Source organism: Manis pentadactyla, chromosome 14 (genome assembly GCF_030020395.1).
Source record: "Manis pentadactyla isolate mManPen7 chromosome 14, mManPen7.hap1, whole genome shotgun sequence".
In the NCBI taxonomy this organism is placed as follows: Eukaryota; Metazoa; Chordata; class Mammalia; order Pholidota; family Manidae; genus Manis; species Manis pentadactyla.
The window spans coordinates 62,197,113-62,221,927 of NC_080032.1; the positions used below are offsets into that span (position 1 = coordinate 62,197,113).

A 24,815-nucleotide genomic window follows, 5' to 3' on the forward strand; every position below is an offset into this window, starting at 1 on the left:
TAGTTGTGTCTGGGTATTTCTTAAATAAAAAATAATTCTTTAAGGGAAACATTTTAGAGCTAGAGTGATCAGAAACCCAAAACTGATAAAAGATAATTTTCCTTGTTTTCATTAATTCTGTCTGAATCAATAAAAATTGCTGAGTCTATTTATGAATGGAAAAATTTTTAATATTTTGAAATGCTGATATTTTTCACTTTGCTTTCTCTGAGTATTTTCAATGCTCCCCTCCCACAATCCCTTATATGACCATATTCTAACATGCTTTATATATTAATACACAGAAAAAGCTAAAAGAAGCTGAGATAAATTTTATTTTTCTTTCAAACAGAAGAAAGGAGAAAAGTGGGGTTACATCTTTATAAATATCTATAAATATAGAGCAATAGGCAAAAATCTTCCAAATAAATAAATAAATATTGCCACATGCAAAGGGATATAGGAAACTTGGGGGGCTACCATGGCTCTGCCAAAGAGAAAACCCCTGGTAAGTGGCATTGAGTTTGTGAGATTACAACCAGCTTTCTACCAAAGTCCTTTTGGGATTTTCCATGGAGTGATCAGTATTGAGGACCTTCCACTAGCTTTTGTACAGAATAATATCTCCAGTGGGAAATGAAAACCATATAAAGAAAATAATTGCCACACACTGCTATATAGTATTATACACAGTTTTAGTATTTCAGAATAGGAACAAAATCCTTCAGGTTCAGCTTAAAACCATGAGGCAGAAACAGCTATCCAAAGTTTAAGTAAAAAGAATGCACCAATGTCTAACATTGGGTACATGATGGCAGTAGAAAAAAAAAGGTGATTTGGAAGAAGCTGTTGTTTTCTACTTTGCTTGGTAATATTCTGCTCTTTAGGTGACCACTGAAATAGAGGTAGGAAAATGGGACCCACTTGTAGGAAGACAAGTCCCAGGATTGGGCTAGGGTGAGGTCTGAGCATCAGCCCTCCTGTCTGGGCTCCTCAGCTGTTTGGCATTTGGAGGTGGTTTTTCCTGAGGGTAGTACTGGGGCTCTGGAACTGAAAACTGTCTTCATTTAATGCCCCCAGAATTTCCAAGGGGATCAAGATCCAGACACGTCAGCTGAGGAGTGTTTTAGCTGACTCCCTAGGCACTGCTGTGGGGCAGCAGAGACCACAGTGAAAAGCTGGCAGGTGGGCTTTGCATAATTGCTACACATTGATCCTTGGTTATTGGACTTGTCCTGTGTCCTTGATGCCACTTCACATACACAAAATGACACAATTTGCCAGGCTACAGAAAACCTAACCAGAGCAGTCAGTGGCTCAAAGTCCTCTCCTTGGATGTAATTCATTCAGAGTGGATATTACTCAACCTGGAGGCAGAGACTTAACTGAATGCCTCTTAGGAGGGTTCGAATTTATTTCCACTTTGAAAATTTATTCCCATTTCCTAACAGGGTAGATTTCCTTGAGCTGATACCAAAACTGCTCAAGCCAAATTCCCTAAAGCCAAAGAAGGGGCCGGGCCGGGGCTCTATCATGGACCACTTGGGAACAGAGCCAGGTCATTTTCGGCCCTCTGGCTCCGGCTGCTTAAAGGGAGCGGGCATGGCGAGGGCGCCCACCTTGGAGGAAGGTCGATTTCTGCCTCAGTTCTCTGAGCATCCAGTGGTTAGGTTTTGACCGTCCTGCCCCCAGTCTTTTGGACAGCTCCTCTCCGGAGCAGCTCAGGGAAAAGCACAGGTGTGCGCGACTCGGAGTGTCATCAGTTTCTCCAGTTCAGCTGTTAATGCCCCAGGCCAAGGTTGCAAAGTCAAATGCCCACAGGGTCCAGGCAGATAAACGCGGGGAGCAGGGGAGTTGCTGCTGGTACCGGCTCTCCCTTCACCTTCCCGAGGAGCAAACTCACTGAGCCATTGCTTTGTTCTCAATGCTAATGCTGATTAAGAAGAGAGGCAGAAGGAAGGGAAAGCAGCGGTTAGCGGGTGGGAATCCCTTCTCTCCTCCGCACACACGGGCAAGTTTCTCGCTCACCTAGGGGGGATTCTTAATTCAGACAGGCGGCCTAAGAGGGGCAGGAAGACGGTGAAAGCTCCTCACTCGGCCTCGAAGGGAGATGCCCACGGGCCCCCGGGGGCGGAGCAGAGGGAAGCAGCTGATTCGGGACCCCACCCCGCCCTTCCGGGGCCGACAAGGCAGCGGGGCCCTTGGAGTCGGTGTCCTTCCCTGGAAGGCGGGCTGCAGGGCTGCCCTCCGGCGGGCTAGGCGACCCGGGGGAAGGGGTGGCACCGCTCCGCGCGCGCGCCGCCCCTGTGGCCGCGGAGCACCCCCAGCGGGTCGCCGGCCAGCACGCGGTTGTCCTCGGCGCTGGGCAGCTCGTGCGAGCAGGAGGCGGGCGCGGCGGTGGCGCGCGGCAGCGGCTTCAGCACGCTCAGCGGGTCGCGCGCCGCGTCCTCGGCCCCGCGCGTGTGGCGCCGCGGCCGCGCCGTGCTGAAGTGCAGCAGCGGGACCTCGTTCCTGCGCGACAGGAACTGCGAGTAGGGCGGCGGGTTGGTGCCGGGCAGGAAGGCGCGCTTGGCGCGGCCCAGGCTGACGAGGAAGCGGTGCTGCGGTGAGTGGTACACGTCGTAGCCGTTCTCCAGCGTGCGCTGCAGGAAGCGGCAGCTGTCGGGGCTGAAGTGCAGCTGCAAGGCAAGCGTCCGCTGAGCGCGCCCCGGCCGGGGGCCGCCTCTCCGGCGATAGGCCGGGCCAGTGCGCCCCCGGCCCCGACGCAGTTCCCACCCGCAGGGAGGGGCGCCCCGGGCCTCGGCGCCCAGGCCGCTTCGTGGTCCCGCTGGAGGGAGGGTGAACTGAAGCGCCACCTGGTCCTTCCCGCGCTCTGCCTCTTGGAACCCCTTGGAGCTCGAAGCTGGCTTGGGTGCGCCTCCGCCCCTGGCGAGGGGGGCGGGGCCGCTCAAACCTCACGGAGGTGCCCAATCAGAGAGGTAGCGGAGTCTGGGAACTAAGGACATGAACTTGGGCCCCGGGACCTAGGTTTGCGCCCTGACTCTGCCACTCGTGAGTACTGGGAGCTCCCGAGCGCCTGCTGGGGCCTGCACATACTATTTCATTTAATCCTTAGACTCGTGTGTGACAGAGGAGGACTGTGTGCCTATGTGGGGTCAACAGATACTTACTTTTTAATGTCTGTGTTTGTTCAATAGATATTTATCTACCCTGGGCCAGACACTGTTGTAGGTGCTGGGACCCTGGGTAAGCAAACCAGAAAGTCACTGTCACGGAACTCCCAAGGGGTCTGTCTGGGGCTACGGGGCTCCTGAGAGAAGGAGACCTGCTATTGTGCAATCTGAGTCCTGCAGACTATGCCTGTAGTTTGGGAAATCCTTTGCTTCCCAATCTGAGCAACATGCTATCTCAATTGGGTTGGAAATAATGAATTTTTGGTGTTTAATTGGAGTGAGACCCACAGGGCACACAGTCCATCCCACTTCACTTTTTCCAGGGGAGGAAACTGATGATTAGAGAAGTAAGGGGACTGGTCCAAAGTCAAGGAGGTCTCGTAACAGAATCAGGAGACATCAGTAGCTTCCACCCTTCCTAATGCACTTTGCAACACGAGTGTGCACCACTAGGGGCCCTCCATACAAGGTGTTGTGCTCAATACAAATGGGTACCAACAGACTGTTCACACTAGAGGCTAAGAGCCAGGCTCCAGGATGGACTGCTTGGGTTTGAACCCCAGCTGTAGAAACCTGAGCATGTCCTACTTAGACTGACCAAGTGCTCAGTGAAAACATCACCCAAGAACACTGCAAATGGAATCTTTAACTGTAAACGTCTGTGTTCTGTTTAAGACATTATTTGCAAATGGTGACTGGCACAGAAAGAAACTCACTGATCCAAATATGTTGCCTCTGAAGTCCATACAGAGGTATCTCCTACTCATCACACCTGTTATCACCACAAATCCTGCATCCTCCGATCGGATCAGCAGGGCACCTATGGAGAAAAGCACTCAAGTCAAAAATGGGCTGCACCTTCCCCCCTCGAGCACTTCCTGGAAACCCACCTTCGTGAAACCCCCTTGAATGATTTTAGAGGGCTTTCTTTTGTCCTGGACACATTTCTCTCTGCCTGGACTGTCTTTTTTTGCCCCCTTGCCCGACTAATACCTCTTAATGCTTATAGTCACCTTCTCCCAAGCCTTCTGCTTTTGTGATTTGTCAATCTATGCCGAGATGTCTTGCAAGGGTCCAGCCTGTATGTGGAGCCTGATTCTCCACCTATGTAGCTGTGCCATAGCAGAGACACATCAGTCTACACCCAATGAGGGTCAGGAACTGTATTGGAATTGCTCTTCCTGTCCCCTCACTGCTTATTGAGGTGACCTGTCCTTCAAGGCCAGGCTCAGATGTCTATGAAGACATTCCTAGTCTCCTTAAGCACAACTAATTGATCTTTTCTCTCCATTCCCTCAGTGCAATGCCTGCACCTCTACTATAGCCTGCACATCATGCTATAATTTCTATATAATCTAAGTTTCCATCTCTAGTGCCTCCCAAAAGTGAGCTACTTAGGGGAAGAGGGTTTTATTTTTCCATGATGACTAGATAGCAGGGATAAAGGTAATTTCTTCTTGGATCTTCATTGCTGTTCTTTGTCCTTTTCTCATTTGCTGGTGTCCCCTCCCGTGCAGTCTCTCATGGTCTTCCAATGTCCCCGCTCAAAACCTAGTCTCCTACAAGGGCCTGAAACAATACATACTACCTACCCTTTAAATGCTAACTGGTTTAAGTGTGATCCCTTTGTCCACACCATGAGGACTGGCAATTTAACAAGTACCAATGACTAGTTAAATAAAGTCTAAAGCTTTCTGTTTTGCAGCAAGGGTACAGTTCCGCAAGACTTCCTCCCTAAAGCCTGTTTAATTATCTGGCATTTTCTGTTAAAAACAATTTATTTAAGTCTTTGGGTGCCATTTCCACTGGCTTGCCACTGAATTTCTGTGTGCATCTCATTCAGCCTCACAGCCCCCAGGGAAGTAGCCTGGTCAGGGGTTCGAATCCCTCTTCCAGAAATGCAGTGTGGAGAGGTTGTAAATGCCCAGCGTGTGGGCCCATGGAGTGGTGGAGCCTCATGGGGAGATTTACAGCCCACGTCCTCCCCTCGTCTCCCCCGATGCAGGCTCACTACAAGAGTAAGCAGGCAATACTCAGACCCCGGCTGAGTGGAGGCTGATATGGACTGAAATCAGAATGACATGGGACAAAGGGGTAGGGGTGGGAGCAAGCCTAGAAAGAAGAGAAGGAAGAGGGCCAAAGACTAAAGGTAATTTGTGTCAAAGTTGTCCGGGGGTTAGCCTTGAAGGAAGCTTCTGGAAATGAGGTGGCATATGGGAGGTACAGATGTTTAAATCACTTCATAACAGTGTTGGCCTATGCATCTCAAATACATGGCTAATTCTGTGGTAGGCCCTGAGAAAAACACAAGGAACAGGCAAGAACCCATTTCTGTCCCTATGAATTTTCAGTCTAACTAGGAAAAGATTATACTTAGTAACTTCTTGAGTGGTCGGGCTTGAAGTACTTTAGGTATTTTTAGTTCTCCAAATAACTATTACATTGTTAGATTAGTATTAATATTGGCGGTAGCCACATCCCAATTTAAGTGATAAGGAAGTGAAGGCAGGATTCACTCTCAGGGTAGTGACTCTAACACCCTCTTCCTGTGACCTTGTGGCCGGCCTCCCACAGAAATCATTACAGAATTGAGGGCTAAAATACATGCTGCAGCCACAAGAAGCCCACGGTGCACTGCCCTTCAGTGGCCAAAGTAGGGACGCTGAACCAGGAAGCAGGAACCAGGGTGCTGGGGTTCTGGTCCTAATTCTGCCACATATGGGCTTTGTGGCTCCGGCAAGTTATTGCTCTGGTCTTGGCTTCCTCTGTTGTGCAAAGAGAATAAGAATGGCTGCCCTGCCTACTTGACTATTAGAATCAAATTCGAGTTATGATGGGACAGTGGTTGGACAAGTGACACCAATGGGCTGAGCAAATGACAGGCATTGCACGGTGTGCACCGACCTGTCATTTAGGACAAGCCTGGGCTTTGGCAGCCCGTGCAGGCAGTGCGTGGCACATGGGCTGCTGGTGGCCAGGGCCAATCCCAGCGGAAAGAGGCTGCAGAGGATCAGTGAGCAGCTGCTGTGGAGGACGCACAGGCTTGAATCAAATCAACATGAGCCAGTGTGAAAGTTCAGAAAACATAAGAGACAGATTGTCTTCCCTCTGCAGTTTCAGAAGCATGTTTTCACCTTCGGCACAGATTCTAGGGCAGAATTCAGCAGAAGGAAGGCACCAATCACTGGCGGCTGGAACCACAGTCTGTTGGAACCATGCAGGCTTAACGGACATTTCTGTCAGTGACGGCGGCAATCTGTGCATTGACGCTGGAAGGAGCGTGGGGTTGGGGTCAGGGTGTCCCCTAGGTCATTTGCTACCTATGTGACTGTGAGCCAGTTATTTAAGTTCTTTAACCTTTGCGTTCTCATATTTAGTGGAATCATTTATCTCATTTGGTCCCTTGAGGATGTAATGAGATAATATTTGTAACCACTATAAAAGCACTTTCTCAATGCGAGTAAGTTTTACTATTGCCACTTGGCCTCAGCCTCTGCTGTAGAAGTAGAAAATTATCTGCTGTGCTCTATCTCACAGCCAGTAAATGATAAATAAGATGATAGGTGAATATTTTGCAATATTAAAGAGCCTGAGAGTAATTCAGCTTCAGGTAAAGAAGTGCCAGTGGGGACTCTGTGGGAAGTGACATTAACCAGGGGCCATAAGCATTTCTTTTCTGCTGTTTCTACAAAATGGGGATTTTGGGGTGCGGGAGGGCGGCCTTTTTTGTAGTAGCAGGACGGAGACACAGACATCAGATTGGATCCCTGATATCAGTGCTGGGGGTCCCAAGAGAAGTGACAGAATTTTGTAGGTAGATAATTTCACAAAGACTACTAACCCAGAGGTGGGTTGGGCATTCAACTATAAATCAAGAATTTCCTAAAGCATAATAATCAAATGAACCAGATTTCACTGGAAACATATAATTAATGAGGAAGGAAAAAACCAACCCCACTTTTGCATCCGTGTAAAAGCATGGCTTTATGTAAATTCACCGAGGTCATTTCAAATCCTTCCCTGTCTGTTAATTAGTTGTGCTACCTACTCACATGCATCAGGGTTTCCTCTTTCCTTTATTTAACTTTTTATCTTAGTGTATAAATTGGGGTGATGCATGCAATAACTGATCTGGAGTACAATATATATATACAGTATATAACTAGGAAATGTAGGTCTCTCTGCCACCACCCTGACTTGAGTGGCCTTCCATAGCTTTGTGTTGATTTCCAGGGACACAATGCTTAGCAAATCACATTTCCATTAAAAAAATCTGAATAAGTCAATTTCATTTTGCTGCTTCTCAGTTATTTTAATTTATTCCATGTAGTACTCAGAGCCTGCTCTGGGCCCGATGCTGGTGGATATTTGAGGAAAAAGTTCTCCCTTTCGGGCTGCCTGTTCGGGAGGCTGGGCTGCACACACTGTAGTCAGCTGGCACTCTCTCCTCTCAGTCCTGCTCAGGAGGACGTATCTTGGGGGGTTGCCTTTCAGTGGACAGATTCCATGGCTCGAGACAAGTTTTATAAGCATTCTCTAGTTGTATGCAACCCTTTCCATCTACAGGAATCAAAATCATTTACCATAATTCACTCTCTCACATTTTAAATCACTGGCCTTCCTGCAGAAGAAGTGAGGGTGGCCCTCCAAGAGAGGAGCAAAGGTGTGTTGCCCAAAAGTCTGAAAACAAGCTGGGAGACAAAAAGGGATGAAAGACTGTGAGGCCCTTAAGGGCTGTATCTTCTTTTGCAATCACTGAGCTTTGCATAGTAACAGACACCTTGTAGGTTCTGTTCAACATCCAGTGAGTGAAATGAGCAACCCTTTGGGTGCATCAGTCATATTCAGATTTTTTGCCATTAGATTCAAACTTAGCTTCAAAGGTTTTAACTCCCGAATCCTACTGTGTCCCCTGGAATTCTGGAACCTGTGTGGTATTTGGAGGGGCCTTTTCTCCCACCTCTCCTCTGTCACCATCCGTTGTTGGCTTTGCATGTGCGTATATCTTTGCCACCTGATCTAAGGACCTTTGATTCCTGGCAGAATAAATGCCTTGCACATATCAAGGCCATGGCAAAACTATCAATTACTTTATTACAACAATAAAGGGCAAATTTTTATCCCTATAAATTTTCTTTACTTAAACAGAGACTGTGATTAGTCTCATTCATTTAATTATATCTATTGTGAATCAGTTTTCATTTTCTGTGTCCTTAGAGTACTTTTAACACGTTCTTCTGAAATACAAGACCTTGTCTTCCAACGCCCGTCCTCCCTCCCATCCCATTATCCCTTATATAGGTGCACACAAAGGGACCTTCATTTGAATCATAACTACTTGATGGACCGCTGTGAACTGTGATCTAACTTTCCACAGACCTCATCTCTAAAAACAATCCAGTTGTCTCCTGATGTCAAGGGGTTCCCAGCTGCTTCGATTTGTTACTGAGTGGACCTTATGGCTCCTCAGAGAAGAATCACCGACTCATGTTACCTCCAAAGCCCCATGTTGGATGCATGGATGGTTCCTGTACTTGGTCAGACTCACCAAGATACCATACCTGACTTGAATACATTCTTCCTGAGAATTTTTATGAGGCCAAATACTAGGAGCTCAGAGTTAGAAAGAGCCCCTCGGTCCATCTAATCCAGTCCTTGGTCTGATTGATACAGGAATCTTTACAATCTCCCTTGCTAACCCAGTCCAGAGTCCATGAGCTAAAACTCCATGTCTGTTGACCTATCTGGCTTTTTTCCTCTCAACCTCCTTGCCTTTCTTTCTGTACATTCTTTGACTCTTTGATAGGACCAAAAGAAAGTGGCTTCTCTTGTGGAGAGAGGGATTTTAGTTAAGATAGAAATTATATTGGGATAAATCAGTGCACCCTAATTAGCAAGGTGGCAGAATCTTCTCCCAAGGTTTGAACACACACACACGCACACACATGCTAAGTGGATACTGGGCAAGAAACAGGGAGGCTGGATTGGCCCTCTGGTCTAACCCAAGGCCCCCCAGACCCTTGGAGGTGGAGGGCAGAGGTGCTCCCCTACTTCCCAGGATGCACGCAGCCCTTACTCACTGTAGACGGTCTGATGGGGTGCTCCGTCCACCCGGCCATCCTTGTGGATTTGCAGGTGGTAACTATTCCTGGCTGTGGCCGTGTACAGGTGGGTCAGGCCGCCCCAACTGGAGCCAAGTAGTGGGGACACGTTGGGATAGGCTCTGACTGCACAGCACAGGACACAGACCCAGAGCCCGAGGCAGGGCCCCTGCATGGCCCCTCTTGGAATGGACAGTGCAGAGCTTGAAACCTGACACTGCCTCCCTGAATCCACAGCGCTGGCCTTTTTCTCCTCTTCTGTGTGGGTATCTGGCATCAGGATCCTAGGCTGGAGTCCCTCCTTTTTTCCCTCAGACTTTTAAAGGATAGCAGTATGACATCAAACAGGAAAAACTCCACTGTCCACATCCTCTGTGTTGTAACCAGCCCATTTGAAGAGCGTGCAGAGACCTCTGAGGCTCACGGAAGGCACGTCAATTCCAGACACACACACACCCCTCAATTTCAAGCCAAAGCTCTAAAAAATGAATGATGTGTGGGCAAAAGTTATCTACAACTCTGGGTTGTCTGTTGACCTGTCCCACTTCCACCAGGAAATGTGAAGGCAGTGAGCGGTTCTGAAAAAAAATACCAGCTTCAGTCCTGCAGTCAACAGACTCCTATGCAATTAATCTCCCATGGAGTCTACACATTTTGGTTTTTTGGGTGCTTTTAATTCCAATCGGCAACTATGTACCCAGTGCCTTCTCTGCACACGACACTAGGTGGGTGTTTTGAAGGCTACAGAAATAATACAGGACATCAGGCAAGTGGCGTCCTCTGAGACCCCTTCCTCATGAAGGTACAGGAGCTGGGGGCAAGGGTACAAAAGCTAAAGTTGTCATCTTGGAAAATTTCAAAATGGGAAGAAAGGAAACAAGGCCTTGAGGTCACTGCTGCTTTATACAAGGCTGAGCTCTGATTTCTCAGTTTCCCTGGTCTGGACCATCTCGGGCAACTAAACTGGTGTCATGGTCTCTTCACAGTATGGAGACTAATTCAGGGAGCTTCCAAAGATGCGAAGATGCTGGCTAAGTACAGACAATCCGAGCCCAGGAAGGTCCCAGGAGCAGAGGGGCAGGCCGGGGGTCCTACCAGTTAGTGTCTGTTGGGTGCCTGGCTCCAGAGACTGGTTGCTTTCTTGCTGATGCTACTCACAGGGGTGCCCCCCTGGGAAGCCCCATCTGGTGTGGAGGGACTGTCCTAGTATATGCAATCCAGGGGGAGCAAGCTACTGAACACATACCAGAAAAACGCACACACAAGGAGACTGCTACTCGTCCAGTTTCCCATTTACTGAGTGCATCCCATGGGCAGGCATCAAGCTAGACATCAAGAGTCAGGGAAGAGAGAGCAAGATGTGACTCTGCCTCAGGGAGCTCACCAGCTCGCGGGGGGGAGGCAGATCAAAGACAAGTAACCATCATACAAAGCATGAAGGGGATGTTCAGTCACACAGAAGCAGGCAAAGAGGAGCCATTTGTTATCCTACATTTGCACGTGGTTTTACAGTTTATAAAGCATTTACATGTCCTAGCTCACTTGAATATCACTGCAACTCTGTGAATAAGCACACCAGGCATTATCAGGATTTTAATCTTGCACATGAAGAAATGACAATCTCGACGTTTATAGGTCCAACATCACACAGCGGACAAATGAGAGTGCTAGGACAAGGTCTCCTGGTTCCCTGGGCTCCTCTGGTAATAATCACAACAACAATTAACGCTGAGAGCTTCCTGATGCTTTATTTGCAGTAATTCATTTATTCGGCCTAATAACCCTTTGAGGAGATGCTGTTATTTCCTTTTTATAGGTGAGCAAACTGACGCACACAGTCTAAGTAATGTGTCCAGAGATGCACAGGTAATACATGGAAGAGGCCGAATGCCACCTGGGCAGTCTGAGTCCAGACCTTCTGAGGACTTTGCTAGATGTTCAAACCAATGCAGCATATTAGAGCAAAACCCTCCATCACCAGGAGCTTGGTAAGGAAGTGCAGGAAGCAATGAAGCATAGCACCCGAGCTTTTCTCTATAAATCCAGGCCTTTCCCCAGGATGTGGCTCTAAGACGCAGGGTTTGTCTCCCCAGGGTAGATAGAAGGGGTAGGACATTGAAATGCTTATGTATAAGACAGTCTTTTGAAACAATAGTCACAAATACAGTATGTACATATACTTAAACACATAATGGTCGTAAGTACAGTACTATGTCTTAGCCAATTGATGAAATAGCTAGCTTTCAGGATTGAAATGCCAATCATTCAGGAATATTTCCAATTGTTAACCCTGCATTTCCTCTTCTGATTGTATCAGTAAGGTGATGGGAGGTACATGTGGGACAGTCAGCAGGAATTGAGAGCCTTCTCTGGGCAAGAGAAAAGGGAGGAGGGAGTCACGGGAACAACGAGCAGAACAAACAACCTTAGGGGGGGCTCCTAATATAACTGAGGGGCCACAAACTTTATGCAAGACAAGGAACACTGTGAGGAGAGCTGAGTTACTAGCGCTAAGAAGGAAATGCTGAGGGCTTTCAGAAAAGAGCCACAGCAGAGGGTGGACGTGGTGGTCAAGGAAGACTTTGAGGGTAGAGGGACCTGAGGGGGCCTTTATGTGATGGACGGGGATGGTGTTTCCTAGCACCTGTCAGGACATGAGGGGGCAGACAGAGCAGGTGTCTTGGGAGGCGTAAACCGTCTTTCCGTCATAACCTGGAGTGATTGGAGGGGGACCTGCCAGCTGACTCCACTTGCAAGAACTGCCCTCCAAGAAGAGGCCCTGAATGCCTAGCAGCTGGATCTAAAGGGACAGGACAGTCCAGGGGAGTAGGGCTATTTCTGCAGGGAATGGAGGAAATAGCAGCATTCCCTACTTGGCACTAGGATCTCAGAAGAATCCTTTCCACTGAAAAATGTGACAGCTGAGAGCAAAGAGGATGTGCTCACTCGCATGCCCCGACGGCAGAACTTCCAGCTCCCGGCTGAACCTCCCACTGGTGGGCTCCAAACCTGGCTGCCCAAGAGAGCCACTGGAACACCCCCAGCACTGATCTTAGAGCTGAAGGTGCAGGGGTGAAGCCCAAGTATTTGCACCTCTTCCCAAGACTGTCTGGGAGATTCTAATCCCCACTCTAGATGCTAATGACTTACCACATACGTGATGAGTCCCCATCACGCTCTGGAATTAGTACATGTTGACCAAGGCCCCCTTCACTGGCCTGCTCAGTTTACATTCCCTTCTAGGATTTCCAGCCTAACTATGCAGGATGAGATGCACATGGGCCTTTCTAGGGGATTTTAGTACCGAATCCACACACTGTACCTCTGAGAAGCCTTTTCCATGAGCCTGGTGGGTGTGGCGTCTCCTCAGAAACTTCAGAGGGGAAGGGAAGGAGAGCCAGGTAAATCGGTTTCTGTTCTTTGCACCCAGGGGGCAAATCCATCACGGTTCAGGTGGGTGGATCTTCAGAGCCAAATGTGAACTGCTGGCGCCAGATGGGGGCAGCAGGCTCAGTGAGGTGGCCAGTGTCTCGTGGCTTTCATCTCTCACTGTCCTCGGTTACCAGGCGGCTGGCTGCCTGGGATGCGGGAGGTGGGGACCCTGTGGTGTCCAGCCTGCCCTGGGAGCCCTGCTCTGGTTTGGGAGAGTTTGCCTGGGTGGTCCAGCCCTGCACTGACGTTCAGAGAACCAAAGCAGTAAATGCAGATTGCAGGCTATTGGGATCCATATTCCCACAAGTTCATCCCTTTCTCTTACCTCCTCGCTGCTTTTTCTGAATCCTCTCTGAGCAGGTCCCTAGGAAGATTCTCTCTTTCAGACCATACTCTCTCAATGCAAAAACAAAAACATAGCATTGTCCTGCCAATCACTGGGCTACGATGAAAAAATATTGGAGGACTCAAGGTGACAGAAAAAGCAGGAGTTAGGGGAGGGGGGTCTCACGGTGGCTCACAGTTTTCTTTTCTTTCTGAGATGCTGTCTAAAGGCTCCATCTGCAGATGGCAGGACCTGGCAGGCCTCTGCTCTCTATTCCTACCTCTGCATGATTCTGCCTCCATATTTCAGTAATGGCTTCACTGTCCTCTCGCTTATCCAGCCCCTGGGTGCAGGCAGATGGGTGACCCAGGACAGATGGCTGTTGGTTCTCCAAGTTGTTGGGGGAGGGCCTACAGCCTCCCTGAACTCGCCTTTCTCATATCTTATGCTCCTGACAGTTACCTTCAATCACATTTTTTCTTGAACTCAATCAGCACATAACTGTTTCTAGAAAGCCAGATTTATGGCTAGTACCATATAGAAAATCTTATGGAAGCCTTAGAGTGAACAGGTACCATTCTGAGCTTTGAGGCATTTACAACGTATGGGGCAGATAAGGTTTGCATTGGTCCAGCACTTCACGACCCCAGTGAACCTTCACACCCAGGGATCTGATCCTCAGAACAGGCCCGTGAGGTGGGCGCAGAGGCCATGCAGGAACCAAAGCCCTTAGTCTAGCGCCAAGACCTCCCACAGAGTCAGTCTCCTTCTCTTCCCTTCCTTCCCCCAAATGTGAGCCTCCAATTTCTCCTCCCCAAATCGAAACTTCCAGCTTCCTTTTGTCATGATAGCCTTTCCAAAATAAAGACCCATGCAAGGACTTGCCTTCAGGACAGGCTCTTCTCCAACATCTGTGCCAGGAAGCCCGGGACTCAAGCAAGAGGAACACGAAGCCCAGAAAGGAGTTCCGATCCACATGGAATGTTGAGTTCAGCTGGGAATGGTGCTCACTCTTGCAGCTCCTGCCAATGAACCCCCAGGCCTCCAAAGGTCTTGTAGCTTTACAAAAATTGACCTTGATAGGCTGGTAGTGACTGAGCATCCAAGTGTTATTTACTTAGCCCTTTTGAAAATAAGCTTTGGTTCCAAATGTGTAACATTAATTTTGTCACTTGTTCTGAACTTAATACGGAGCATTACAGGTTTTCTTTTTTAGCAAACGTAATAGAGGATTTAATAGCACGTTCGAGAATATTTAATTAAAACTATGCATGTCTGAATGTAAAGCTGTCAAGAGTATAAAACAGCCAAAATGAGTAAAAGAATTGAATAAGGGAGAGGTGTCTGGTCAAAAGTAACTGAAAAGAAACTGGCGTGATCACACCGAGGAAGGAATGGCTGGAAATGAGAAGCAAGAAAGCTCAGGGCTAATCAACAGCTGGTGCAGTGAGGACGTCAGCTTATTACAGCCAAGAGCATCCCTCAGGAGCAAACGCTTTACATGGTGAGCAGGGCTCTGCAAGCAGTTGCGGCTCAGAGTGAAGGCATATAGTCGGTGCAATGTGTGCTGTCACCTGGGGGCAGGTGTCACCTGGTGACTGAGTTGCTGCACAATGGGGAGAGCCTAGTGCTATGGCACATGCCAACACCCAGAGCACAGGGGGTCTTTAGGGTGGCTGAACTATTCTACGTGATACTGAATGGTGGACACATGACATTATGCGATTGTCAAAACTAACAGAATTTACAACAAAAATGTAAACTATGGACTTTAGTTAATATTCTTGTGCCATACAGGTTCATCAATTGTAATGAAAGTACTACCCTAATTCAAGATGTTGGTAGTAGGGGAAATTGTATGTAGGGTGAGGGAAGGGGATATATGGGAACTCTCTACTGTCTGCTCAATATTTTTGTTAAATTATAACTGCTCTAAAAAATGAAGTATGTTTTAAAAAATGAGAACAAGACTCAGCAAGGATGTTTGCCTCAACAGGTGGCAAAATTTAATCACTACCTGGGACAATTCACTCGAGGATCAGATAAATGCAGTGTGCTAAAACAGCATTGTATGTAACTGTTCATTGCTTTAAACAAGACACAAGCAAATCTCTCTCCCATCCCTGTCACACTTATCAACTTACCTGTCACAACTGGAGCTCATTTCTTTTTAAATCTGTATATTTAAGCTTCGCCAAATCACTTCCCCCCTCTGCACCTGGGGCTCCCCAGCTGAAAACTGGGGAGGTGCGATGTGAGAAGGAAATAATCTCTAAAGTTCATCCCAGATGTTCCAGTTTGGGAGTTTCTCTGGGGTTACTATACTGTCTTGTCTTCCAGCCTACACATTACATATATATTTATTATATTAATATAATATGTATATTACACATATATTATGTAAGTAGCATATACATGTACTCTATATTATATATGTAATATATACATAATGTATCACACATTATGTAGTACATAATATATAATACAATTTATAATTCACATATAATATAAATGTATATAGTATACCCTCTTGTGTGTGTGTGTGTGTGTGTGTGTGTGTATGTGTTTGCTATGTCACCTGCTACACTCAGTCACTTGATCATACCTGGAAGTTGCCCACTTGTGGATGGTGACTGGAGTGTTTAAATTTTCTCCTGGTGGAGTGTTTCTCTCCCCGTCTTGCTTATAATATCCACACTGAATCAGGGATAAACTCAAGGAAGGCAGACACTTTTAACCTAATATTTAATATCATATATATGATTATATATATTTTATAATTTAATATCATATAGAGTATCAGTCTCAGCCCCACAGATATACTCTAAAATCAATCTAAAAATACAGAGCCCTCATTATACGTTCTGAAGGAAAGGCCAATGACTTCCGTAATGTTAAAGAGTCTGTGCTACTGCCATCCCACCTTTGGCACTGTAAGAAGAGGCTTGTTTTGCAGGACCCTGAGGGATTAAAGCTCGGCAGATGCCTTTGTGGGGGACCCAAAGTGACCTGAAGGCTGTAGACTTGCTGGAGAGCAGAGGGCGCAGAAATCCAAGTGACCGATGGGTAGCTACAGCCTCAAGTCCCCTTCCCTTCCCTCTCACCTCGTCACCCCCTCCTCTGTACTGCTGACACCCTTCTTCTTACTGGAAACCCCCTCCTGGCCCCAACCTCTGCAGCTTGTGGGAGATAACGCAGCATGTGTCCCAGGCTGGAGTGGGGGGGCAGGCTGTGTGACTGATTTCATGAAGGGTTCACGTCAGGTGATAAGAGCAGGGTTATGTTTGTTCCACTCACAGCAAAGCCAGAGACTTAGGTCAGCCTTGGGGGTGTGGGGCATGGGGGACACAGCATTTGAATTAAGGATTCTTGGGGTAAAGTTCATCTATCTGCATCTCCTCCACTATTACTACAAGTTAGGATGAAATCGCTTCTTCCTGTGGCTGGCTGGGCTTCACGGAACCAAGTCCTTGCTAACAGGACTGTGTCCCCAGCATCCCCCTCCCAGTGGACCCCATGTGCCTCCTCTGTGCCTTTTTGAGTCACAGCCCCCCCTGGACTGTTCTGAGCTCAGGACATTTGTGGATCTCCTCTCCATCGTTTCCTTCTCTTTCCTCCACCTACTAATTCCTTTCACCCCGGTGACTGAGGGGGTCTCTGCTTCCTCCAACTTGTGTGGGTCATAGAAACCCAGACTCTCATCTGTGGGGAACCTTGGAAATCTGCACAGCCTGTTTTTACAATGAGGAAAACAGGCCCTGAGGTGACTTGCCCAAGGTCACACATTGTGTTAGAATCAGGCTGCTGACCTCTCAGCAAGAGCCCCATCTACCACACCACATGTATGTTTATTCATGGGAATACATTCACTGGAAGGGAATTGGGCCGCCTGGACTCAGAGCCTTCCTCCGGACGAGCTGGCGATTCTTCCCAGCTGCTTTGCACAGGAATCTCATGCCTCATCTGTGCCCCTCAGAATACAGGGTGCAGTGGAGAAGTTGGTGTGGCTACATGCGTGCTTGGAGAAGGTACTCTGAGATAAAGGAAATTACATCTGGGCATTGGACCGGCCCTTTGCAAACAGACCCATCTTCGCCCATCTCTTCTGAGCTCTGGCCCAGGGATGGGGTTTGGCTTCCCATGGCTTTCCCCACGTCAGGGACATTAACTCTTCATGCCAGCAGTAAGGGTTTGGCATCATTCCCTGCACAATTATTTTGTCTCCAGCCTGGATCCTACCCTTACCAACTGCTGCCATATAGTGGCAAGAGCAGACCTGGAGGCAGGGTCCCAGAAGCTGCCGTTGGCAAGCTTATCTTCACCGCTATGGACCTCGTTTCTGTTCTCGGGAGAATAAGGGCTTCACCTGGAAGACGTTTGTTCTTTTCTCAGTGGGGGAGGAAGGAGCAATGTCCAGGGCCCTTGGTCACTCTGGCTGCGGGACTTCGCCAGGCTGCTGTCTTTTCCTATTATCCTGCTCTGCGCCTCGGACCCAAACCAGAGGCAGGACAGCGATGCTACTAACACTGGGCTTCTGCCCAAGGAAGGGACAATAGAAACTGGATGGCAGAGGAGGCGTGCGCACACGTGTGCACACACACACATACACACACACTCTGCCTGGTCTGACTGGTGCTCGAAGGCGGCCCGTCGGAACCGGCCCACCCTTTCAGGATGCCTGGGGCTTGTCACGCAGCCCACATCGGGGAGCAGACATCCTGGTTCCCACTCACCTCCTTGGAGCCTGTGACACAGGCCAGCACGCCGTGTTTGGGACTCTGCACATCCGGACCTGTGTTATCTCAGGATCCTGGGACTCCTCGGCCCCCCTGTCCTGCCTCCTCCCCTCGCTGTGGACACGTAGCCACCACACACTTCTCGGAGGGCTATTTCGAGCTGAGGGGCCGGTAATTCAGCCCCAGCCTGTCAGGTCAGGCCGTCTGTGTGCTGCAGCTGGGACGGGCGGCCTGAAACGTTGTGGGTTCAGCAGAATGCAGGATGTTGGGGCTTCCGGAGGCAGGCATCCCCTCGGCCTGCTGGAGGTCATGGTTGCTGAGACGTGGGGGTGGGGGGCGGACAGGACGCTCCTGCCACATATTGGGAGGAGCTGGGTGTCTACAGCGAGAAGGGAGAATTCACACCTCCAGCCACACTCTGCTCCGGCCCTCTGCAGCCCTTCCCCTGGCATGAATCATTTTCCTTAGCATAGCAGCAGTTTACATAGCCCTGTGGTTGAGCGCAGGCCCGGGGCAGGCAGCCTGGGTCAGAAAGCAAGCTAAGCCCCCTGCCAGGTAGATCACCTTTGTGAAGTCACTTCATCTCTTCACATTTCCGTTTCCTCACTATAAAAAGGAGATGATAATTGCTTTGTATACGAATGTATTACATGTTATTTAAAAATATACATGTAATGTTAAAACCAGATTGCTGACAGGATTTAATAATATGACACCCTTAATCTCACGTAAACTGGTCACGTGGTTTGGCTCGGTTTATGGTAAATGTTTGTGGCTGTATTTTCTCCTTCTCCAAACCCCAGCCTCCTACCACAGCTTCAGGCAGTCCCCACAGGGCTCTCCCTTACTGCCAGAGTCCCTCACAGGCCACTTTTGGCATTATTATTATTTCAGAGTTATTTATGATACCTGGCACAGAAATAGGATTTGATATGATGGAAGAAACTGAGCTTGGAATGAAAATGAAAACAAAACAAAGAACCTGGGTTCAAACCTCAACTGCAGCCCGTGGCTAGTTCTGGGACCTGGCCAAGCAAGCAGGGACCGTCCCTCTCAACGTTCCCCAGTCTCCTGCCTGCCAGGTAGGGATGATGGCGCCTCCCCAGTCTTCTTCCCGAGGCTGTGGAGACCAATGGGCGAGGGTGTGGCACTGCTTTTGAAGCTGTGGGGGGTGCTGTGCGGTTCCAGGCAGATTGTGATCTACAGTTATTTCAGATCCCCATGCCAGAAAGACAGACCTGTTCTATGGAGCCTCCTTCCACATTTCCACATTCTCTGTGCTGAGGCTTGCCTTAGCTGTGCCACGGTCTCTGCCTTCTTTTTCCCTTCTCTTCCTCAAAACATGGGGCTCCCTTCCTTCAGAACTGAGCCGACTCACCTCAGAAAGGAAGCCACCCCATCAGCCTCACCCCAGCTCAGGGCTCTATTTAACCCACCATTCCACACCCTGTACAGAGGTATTGGATGGCGCAGTCTTTTTCCTGGGCATATTCTCCTATTTTTGAGGAATTCATCCATTCACTATGATTCACAGCAAACGTCTAGGCACTCCTACTCTCAGTGTGTTTTGAAGTAAGGCCACACGGTCTCACTTGAATGTCACCTCAGCTCTCTGTGAGGTGGGTAAGATGTTATTACCTTCACTTCATAGATGAGAAAACTGATACCTAAAAAGGTTCTTGACTAACTCAAGGTCTCCCAGCTAATGAGTTGAACCCAACTCTTCAACCTTTGCATTGCAGCTGGGGAATCCTGAAGGCAAGGTGATATACCCCGGGGTTCTTCTCACAGGCCACATGGCATGGGAGCTCCAGCTTCATGTCTCATAGATGTGGGGTTTCTAAACTTTGCTTACCCAGTTACTAACTGTCACCTTGGACAAGTTGCTTGGACTCTCTGAGCTTAGTTAACATATCTGTAAAATGGTGACATACTATCCTCCTCATGCTTGACCCATGTTAGGTACCCTTCCATTCCTTCCTCCCATTCCTATGTTTCCTGAAAGTGCTTAACAGCCTCTAGTAAGTGTGTGCACATTATATTTCCATTCTTACCACCATAAAAGTCTTTCGAGTGAGTGGACCTGAATATTTATCCAATTAGTCAAAGGATATGTATTAAGTGCCTGTCTTGCTTGAGGGGGATTGCCCCAGGCAAGTTCACTGGATTCAGTGAGACCAAACAACAACAACAGAACATTGGGGGTAAAAGGGTTTATACCAAGATTTATTCTCACAGTGGCAGGTCAAGTGCTGGAATCACATCTGCCTCTGGCATGTTCACACTCTGTCTCTGTCTCTGCTTTCAGACAAAACACTGGGTAGAGCTCTTTACTGACACTAATGACTCAATGCCAACAGGTGTGTAATCATTAGGCTATGCCAAAGGCCAATTACATTATCAAGTAGATTAGGGTCAGGTGAGGATCCTGGCCATAGGAAGTTCCATTTTTCCTACAGTGCCTAATGTATGCCAGACATTGTGTGAGATTCAGAGATAAATGGGTGGAAAGACATTCTCCTTGCCATCAAGAAGCTTACAGTATAGCAAGGCAAGACACCAGAGTGTAACATGTGCTGAGGGCTCTGTGAGGCAGCAGGAGAGATACTGGCCAGGGGAGGTGAAGCTGGGCTTCAGGGAAGGGTCGACAGCTGAGTAGAGTTGTTAAGGTGTAATAGTTAGCTATATGGGCCAGGTGTGATATAAGGGAGAGAATCGTAAAAGGAGAGATGATGTGAAATAAAGAGTCATGAAAGAACACATCTTTGCAGAGCTGTAAGAATTCCAATATGGCCACCATATAAAAGGTGTGACATATTGGGGAACAACAGGGAAAGGTGGGCAGAGCTGGATTACAAATGCGCTTATATGATATATTAAGGAATTCAGATTATAACCTCAGCCTAGCGGGCACCCTAGAAATTTTGATCAGGGAATCAACACAATTAAACTCGTGTTTCAGGATGATGACTCTGGTAGCAGCATGGTGAATAAACCTGAGGGGGAATAAGACTGTATGTAGGAAAACCAGATACAGAATATTGGAAACATTCTAGATGAGTGATGGCAATAAGCTAAATAGAGCAGGGGCCCTCTGAGGCTAGAAAAAAATATAGCATTATAGAAATCTTTAGAAAGAAGAACTCACAGAAGTAAATGATTTGTTGTATGTGGGGGTCAGAGAAAGGAGGAGTCAAGGATGACCCCTGGGTTTCCGAATCTAGTGCCTCCAGGGGCCGATGGTACCATCACCAGGCTGGAGACCACCAGGAAGGAAGAGGTTTGGTACATGAGATCGGTTTTGTTGGGTTTGGGGTGCATTAGGAGATGTGTGGCTCTTGGGCGAGAGATCCGGCCTGGTGGTAGTTGTTTCCATACGGGTGATACTGACATGGCCTTAAGGATGAATTATCTAGGGAGAACACATGGACTAACAAAGGAGGGCCACGGGTATCTGGGGGAATGTGGACATTTAAGACAAGAGTGGAGGGAGAAGAGCCTACAAAGGAGTCCAGGAAATGTTGGCCACAGAGTTTTGACTGAGAAACCTGAGTGCCTGATTCCTGGATTAACTCCCTTTGGCTGTGGTGGATTCCTGGTGGAAATGTAACAGAAGACATGACACACCCACTGCGCTATGAGCCAGAACATCTACCCTGGTGAGCTGTGCCGGGCACAGTGGGAGCCATGCCGGCATCACCAACTTTAACTTGAGAACTTGGCAAGAGACAAAGACAATGCTTCTTCCTGACCTCGTTCCTCTGGGCTTCCATCCTTGTCTTGAGCCTTGGGGGTCTTACCTCTCCAGTTCCCCAGGGAGGAAATGTACAAAGACATTAAAACAAAAGACAAATTGAAGGCTCTTCTCAAAAGGGCTGACAGAGCTGATCTCCAGCCCTGCCCCAAGGCCCACTAGGTTTCCAAGGAAGCAGAGAGAGAAGGTAAGGAATAAAAGCGGTCTAGTGGATGAGAAGAGGGCATGGTGTGATTTACCCTATGCAGCTTCCCTGTATCATTTATTGTTTCCTCTTGCCAAAAAGTTCCAACTGCCAGCATCTGGACCTCAGTGCATGGCCCTCAGAGGAAGAAACCCGTTTGGTTATTGACGTGTATCCCAGATTCCATTCCCGGGGTGGAGTGAAGGGGAAGTCTTAAACTCTGTGTTGAGATCAGAGTGTGTTCTTAATTATCAGGAATGAGGAAAGGAAAATGGAAGAGTGGGGTCCTAGCGAAGCCTAAGAGGAAGCAAGATTTCCAGAAATAGGACATGAGATTAACCATGGCCAGAATTTGCCATTTTTCATTCATGATTTTGCAAAGAGCTCTTTCAGTGGAGTGGGATTGGAGACCAGATTGTGTGGATTGAGGACAATATGAGGAATGAGTAGATGAAAATAGAGTGTGGAGATGCTTTTTCACGTGCAGAGAGACAATAATAGAAAGGAACATAAGGTGATATTCAAGCTGATTACTTAAGACACTCAAAAGGTGTGTTTATCAGATTGCAGAAAGACAATTTTTAGAGAAATATTACCACCATCCTCACTTACCTCATTTGTTCCAATCATAGGACTTTCAGCTTTGGGAAGACTTACAGGGCTAGTACATGACTGACTGTCTTCTCCAGTCAGGGAAACGAGGTTCTACCTTGTAAATTTAAAAACTATTTACTCTGCAAAACTATAAAACTCCTAGAGGATAACAGCAGGAAACCTGAATGACCTTGGACACAGTGATGACTTTTTAGATACAACACCAGGGAGGCATGATCCATGAAAAACACTTGAAAGACTGGAGCTCCATTAAAATTAAAAGTTCTGGTCTGAGAAAGACAAAGCCAAGACAATGGGAAGGCAAGCCACAGATTGGGAGAAAATATTTGCAAAAAAACACATCTGATGAAGGATTGTCATCTAAAATAAAAAGAACCCTTTAATGCTCTTAAAGAAGAGAAATTTTAAAGAAAAAACTCCTAAAAGTCATCACTGAGAAAAACAACTTGATTTTAAAAATGGGCACAGGACCTGAACAGATGCATCACCAAAGATGACATACAGATGGCAAATAGCATTCAAAAAATGCTCCATAGAAGTTCTCTTCGTAAGGAAAAATAATTTGTCACTATGTATGGTGGCAGATATTAACTTTACTTAGTGTGGTGGTCATTTCACAATATAGATAAATATTTAATCACTATGTTGTATACCTGAAACTAATATATGGTGTAAGTCAGTTTATGACAGTGAAAGAGAAGAGGAAGAAAAAGTGATGTTCCACATCATATGTCACCATGGAAGTGCAAATCATAGCAACAGTGGGCCCACCACACACCTACTGGAATGGCCAAAATTCAGAACACTAACACCCAATGCTGGGAGGAGGTGAAACAACAGGAATTCCCTGCTAGTGGGAATGCAGAATGGCACAACCACTTTGGAAGACTGTTTGGTGGCTTCTTGAGAAACTAAACCTACTCTTACCATAAAATCCAGCAATCATGCTCTTTGGAATTCATCCAAATTGTTAAAAGCTTATGTCCACACAAAAACCTGCACAGGGATGACTGTAGCAACTTTACTCATAATAGCCAACAGTCAGAAGCAGCCAAGACATCCTTTAGTAGGTGATGGATAAATAAACGGTGGTATATCTAGACAATGGGGTATTATTTAGTGGTAAAAATAAATGAGCTATCAAGCTATGAAAAGACTTGGAGGAAACAAGTGTATATAACATTTTCAGGTTGTCACATACTGTGTGGTTCCAACTATATGACGTTCTGGAAAAGGCAAAACTGTGGAGACAGTAAAAAGAGTAGCTGCCAGGAGCTGTGAGTTGGGGGGCAGAACACAGGGGATTTTGAAGGGCAGTGAAAATATTCTCTATGAAAATATAATGATGGATATATGTCACTTGATGCATTCATCAATCGTGACAAGTGTCCCCCTCTAGTGAGTGGTGTCAATAATGGGGGAGGCTCTGCACACGTAGGGGCAGGGAGTCTATGGGAAATCTCTGTGCTTTCCTTTCAATTTTGGTGTGAACCTAAAATTGCTCTAAAAACATTAAGTCCTTTAAAAAAATGATTTCCTCCTTAAAATGTCCATGTACCTTGAAGCTTAATAAGTTCGAGAAAATCAGAGGATCAATTTAGAAAATAAAAAACAATTGCTGCTGTAATTTTGTTCTGTGATAAAAGTTCAGTATGTATATTCATCTAATAAATATTTCTTTACTAGGGTCACTTAAGCAGTAAAAAAATGGCAGATATGACCTCTGTTCTCAAAGTGGTTAAGGTCTACCAGGGAGGAAAGACAATTTTATAAATAACATTTAAGTGTGATAAATGTTACAATAGGAGTAGAACACAGACCCACGAGAAGGTGTGGCAGTGGGTCCTGTTCAGGCACAGGGGTCAGTGAATAACCAGGAGGAAATGCTGACTAATCAGAGATCTGAGACTTGAACAAATTTGGAAGCTCTAGAAAAGTAGAAAGGTAAAAAATATCCATGATTTCTTTGAACATAAATGATTATTTGATATCAACTTTCTTCTGATCCTTCCTTCTTTCTTGAATAATACTTTTTGTTTTGTAAAAATGTTACTCATAAATAAAGAAAATAAAGTAAAAAGAACAAAAAACCCCACTTTTACCCATAAAAATCCACCCTTGAATGAACATTATTCTAGACATATCTATATGTCTTTATAGATAGATGAATAAGTAGAAATGTTGGCAGAAGTACTTTTTATAAAAATGCAAAATCATACTGTATATTCTATTTTTTAAGCAAAAATGTCTTAATTAGATATTACTTGGATTTAACAGGAGAAAAAGAAATGAAAATGAAGCTGGTGGAGGAATTGGTGAAATTCAGTTAAATGTGTCATTTGCACCAGAGATATTATTTTAACAAAATCCTTCCACATTTAAGAAAGTAGATTATGAAAATAGGAAAACCTCAGGAGGTTAGAATCTCTGCCTATATATCTTTTGGTTACTGATTTAATTTAGGCAGTTTTGATTGGATAAGTGGTATGAAAAAAGAAGGTAATTAGCCTCTCTCA

The 24,815-nt window shown here is 46.8% G+C and overlaps 1 protein-coding gene across 2 annotated transcripts; it reads right to left on the reverse strand.

Annotated features, from left to right (window-relative positions):
• Positions 1–296: 296 nt before the first annotated feature.
• Positions 297–9,527, reverse strand: FGF23 (fibroblast growth factor 23). Of its 2 annotated transcripts, XR_008993737.1 has the most exons (4): positions 9,233–9,527; positions 3,869–3,972; positions 2,008–2,657; positions 297–1,912 (listed from the first exon to the last, which is right to left on the reverse strand). XR_008993737.1 is itself a non-coding variant. In XM_036908499.2 (3 exons), the coding sequence occupies exons 1-3, from the start codon at positions 9,426–9,428 to the stop codon at positions 2,235–2,237; spliced, it is 723 nt and encodes a 240-aa protein (XP_036764394.2). In that variant the 5' UTR covers positions 9,429–9,527; the 3' UTR covers positions 297–2,234. The 2 variants fall into 2 exon arrangements, 1 of the variants encoding a protein (XP_036764394.2); XM_036908499.2 differs by having other exon boundaries at positions 297–2,657.
• Between the last annotated feature and the right edge of the window lie 15,288 nt (positions 9,528–24,815).

Bases quoted from the DNA above. Each gene is read 5' to 3' on its own strand.
- FGF23 (XM_036908499.2), bottom strand. From the start codon at position 9,428: ATGCAGGGGCCCTGCCTCGGGCTCTGGGTCTGTGTCCTGTGCTGTGCA. The intron at 3,973-9,232 runs GTGAGTAAGGGC...TTTTCTCCATAG, and splicing joins ACCCCATCAGACCGTCTACA to GTGCCCTGCTGATCCGATCG. The intron at 2,658-3,868 runs GTGAGTTTCTTT...CTTGCCTTGCAG, and splicing joins GAGGCAACATATTTGGATCA to CTGCACTTCAGCCCCGACAG.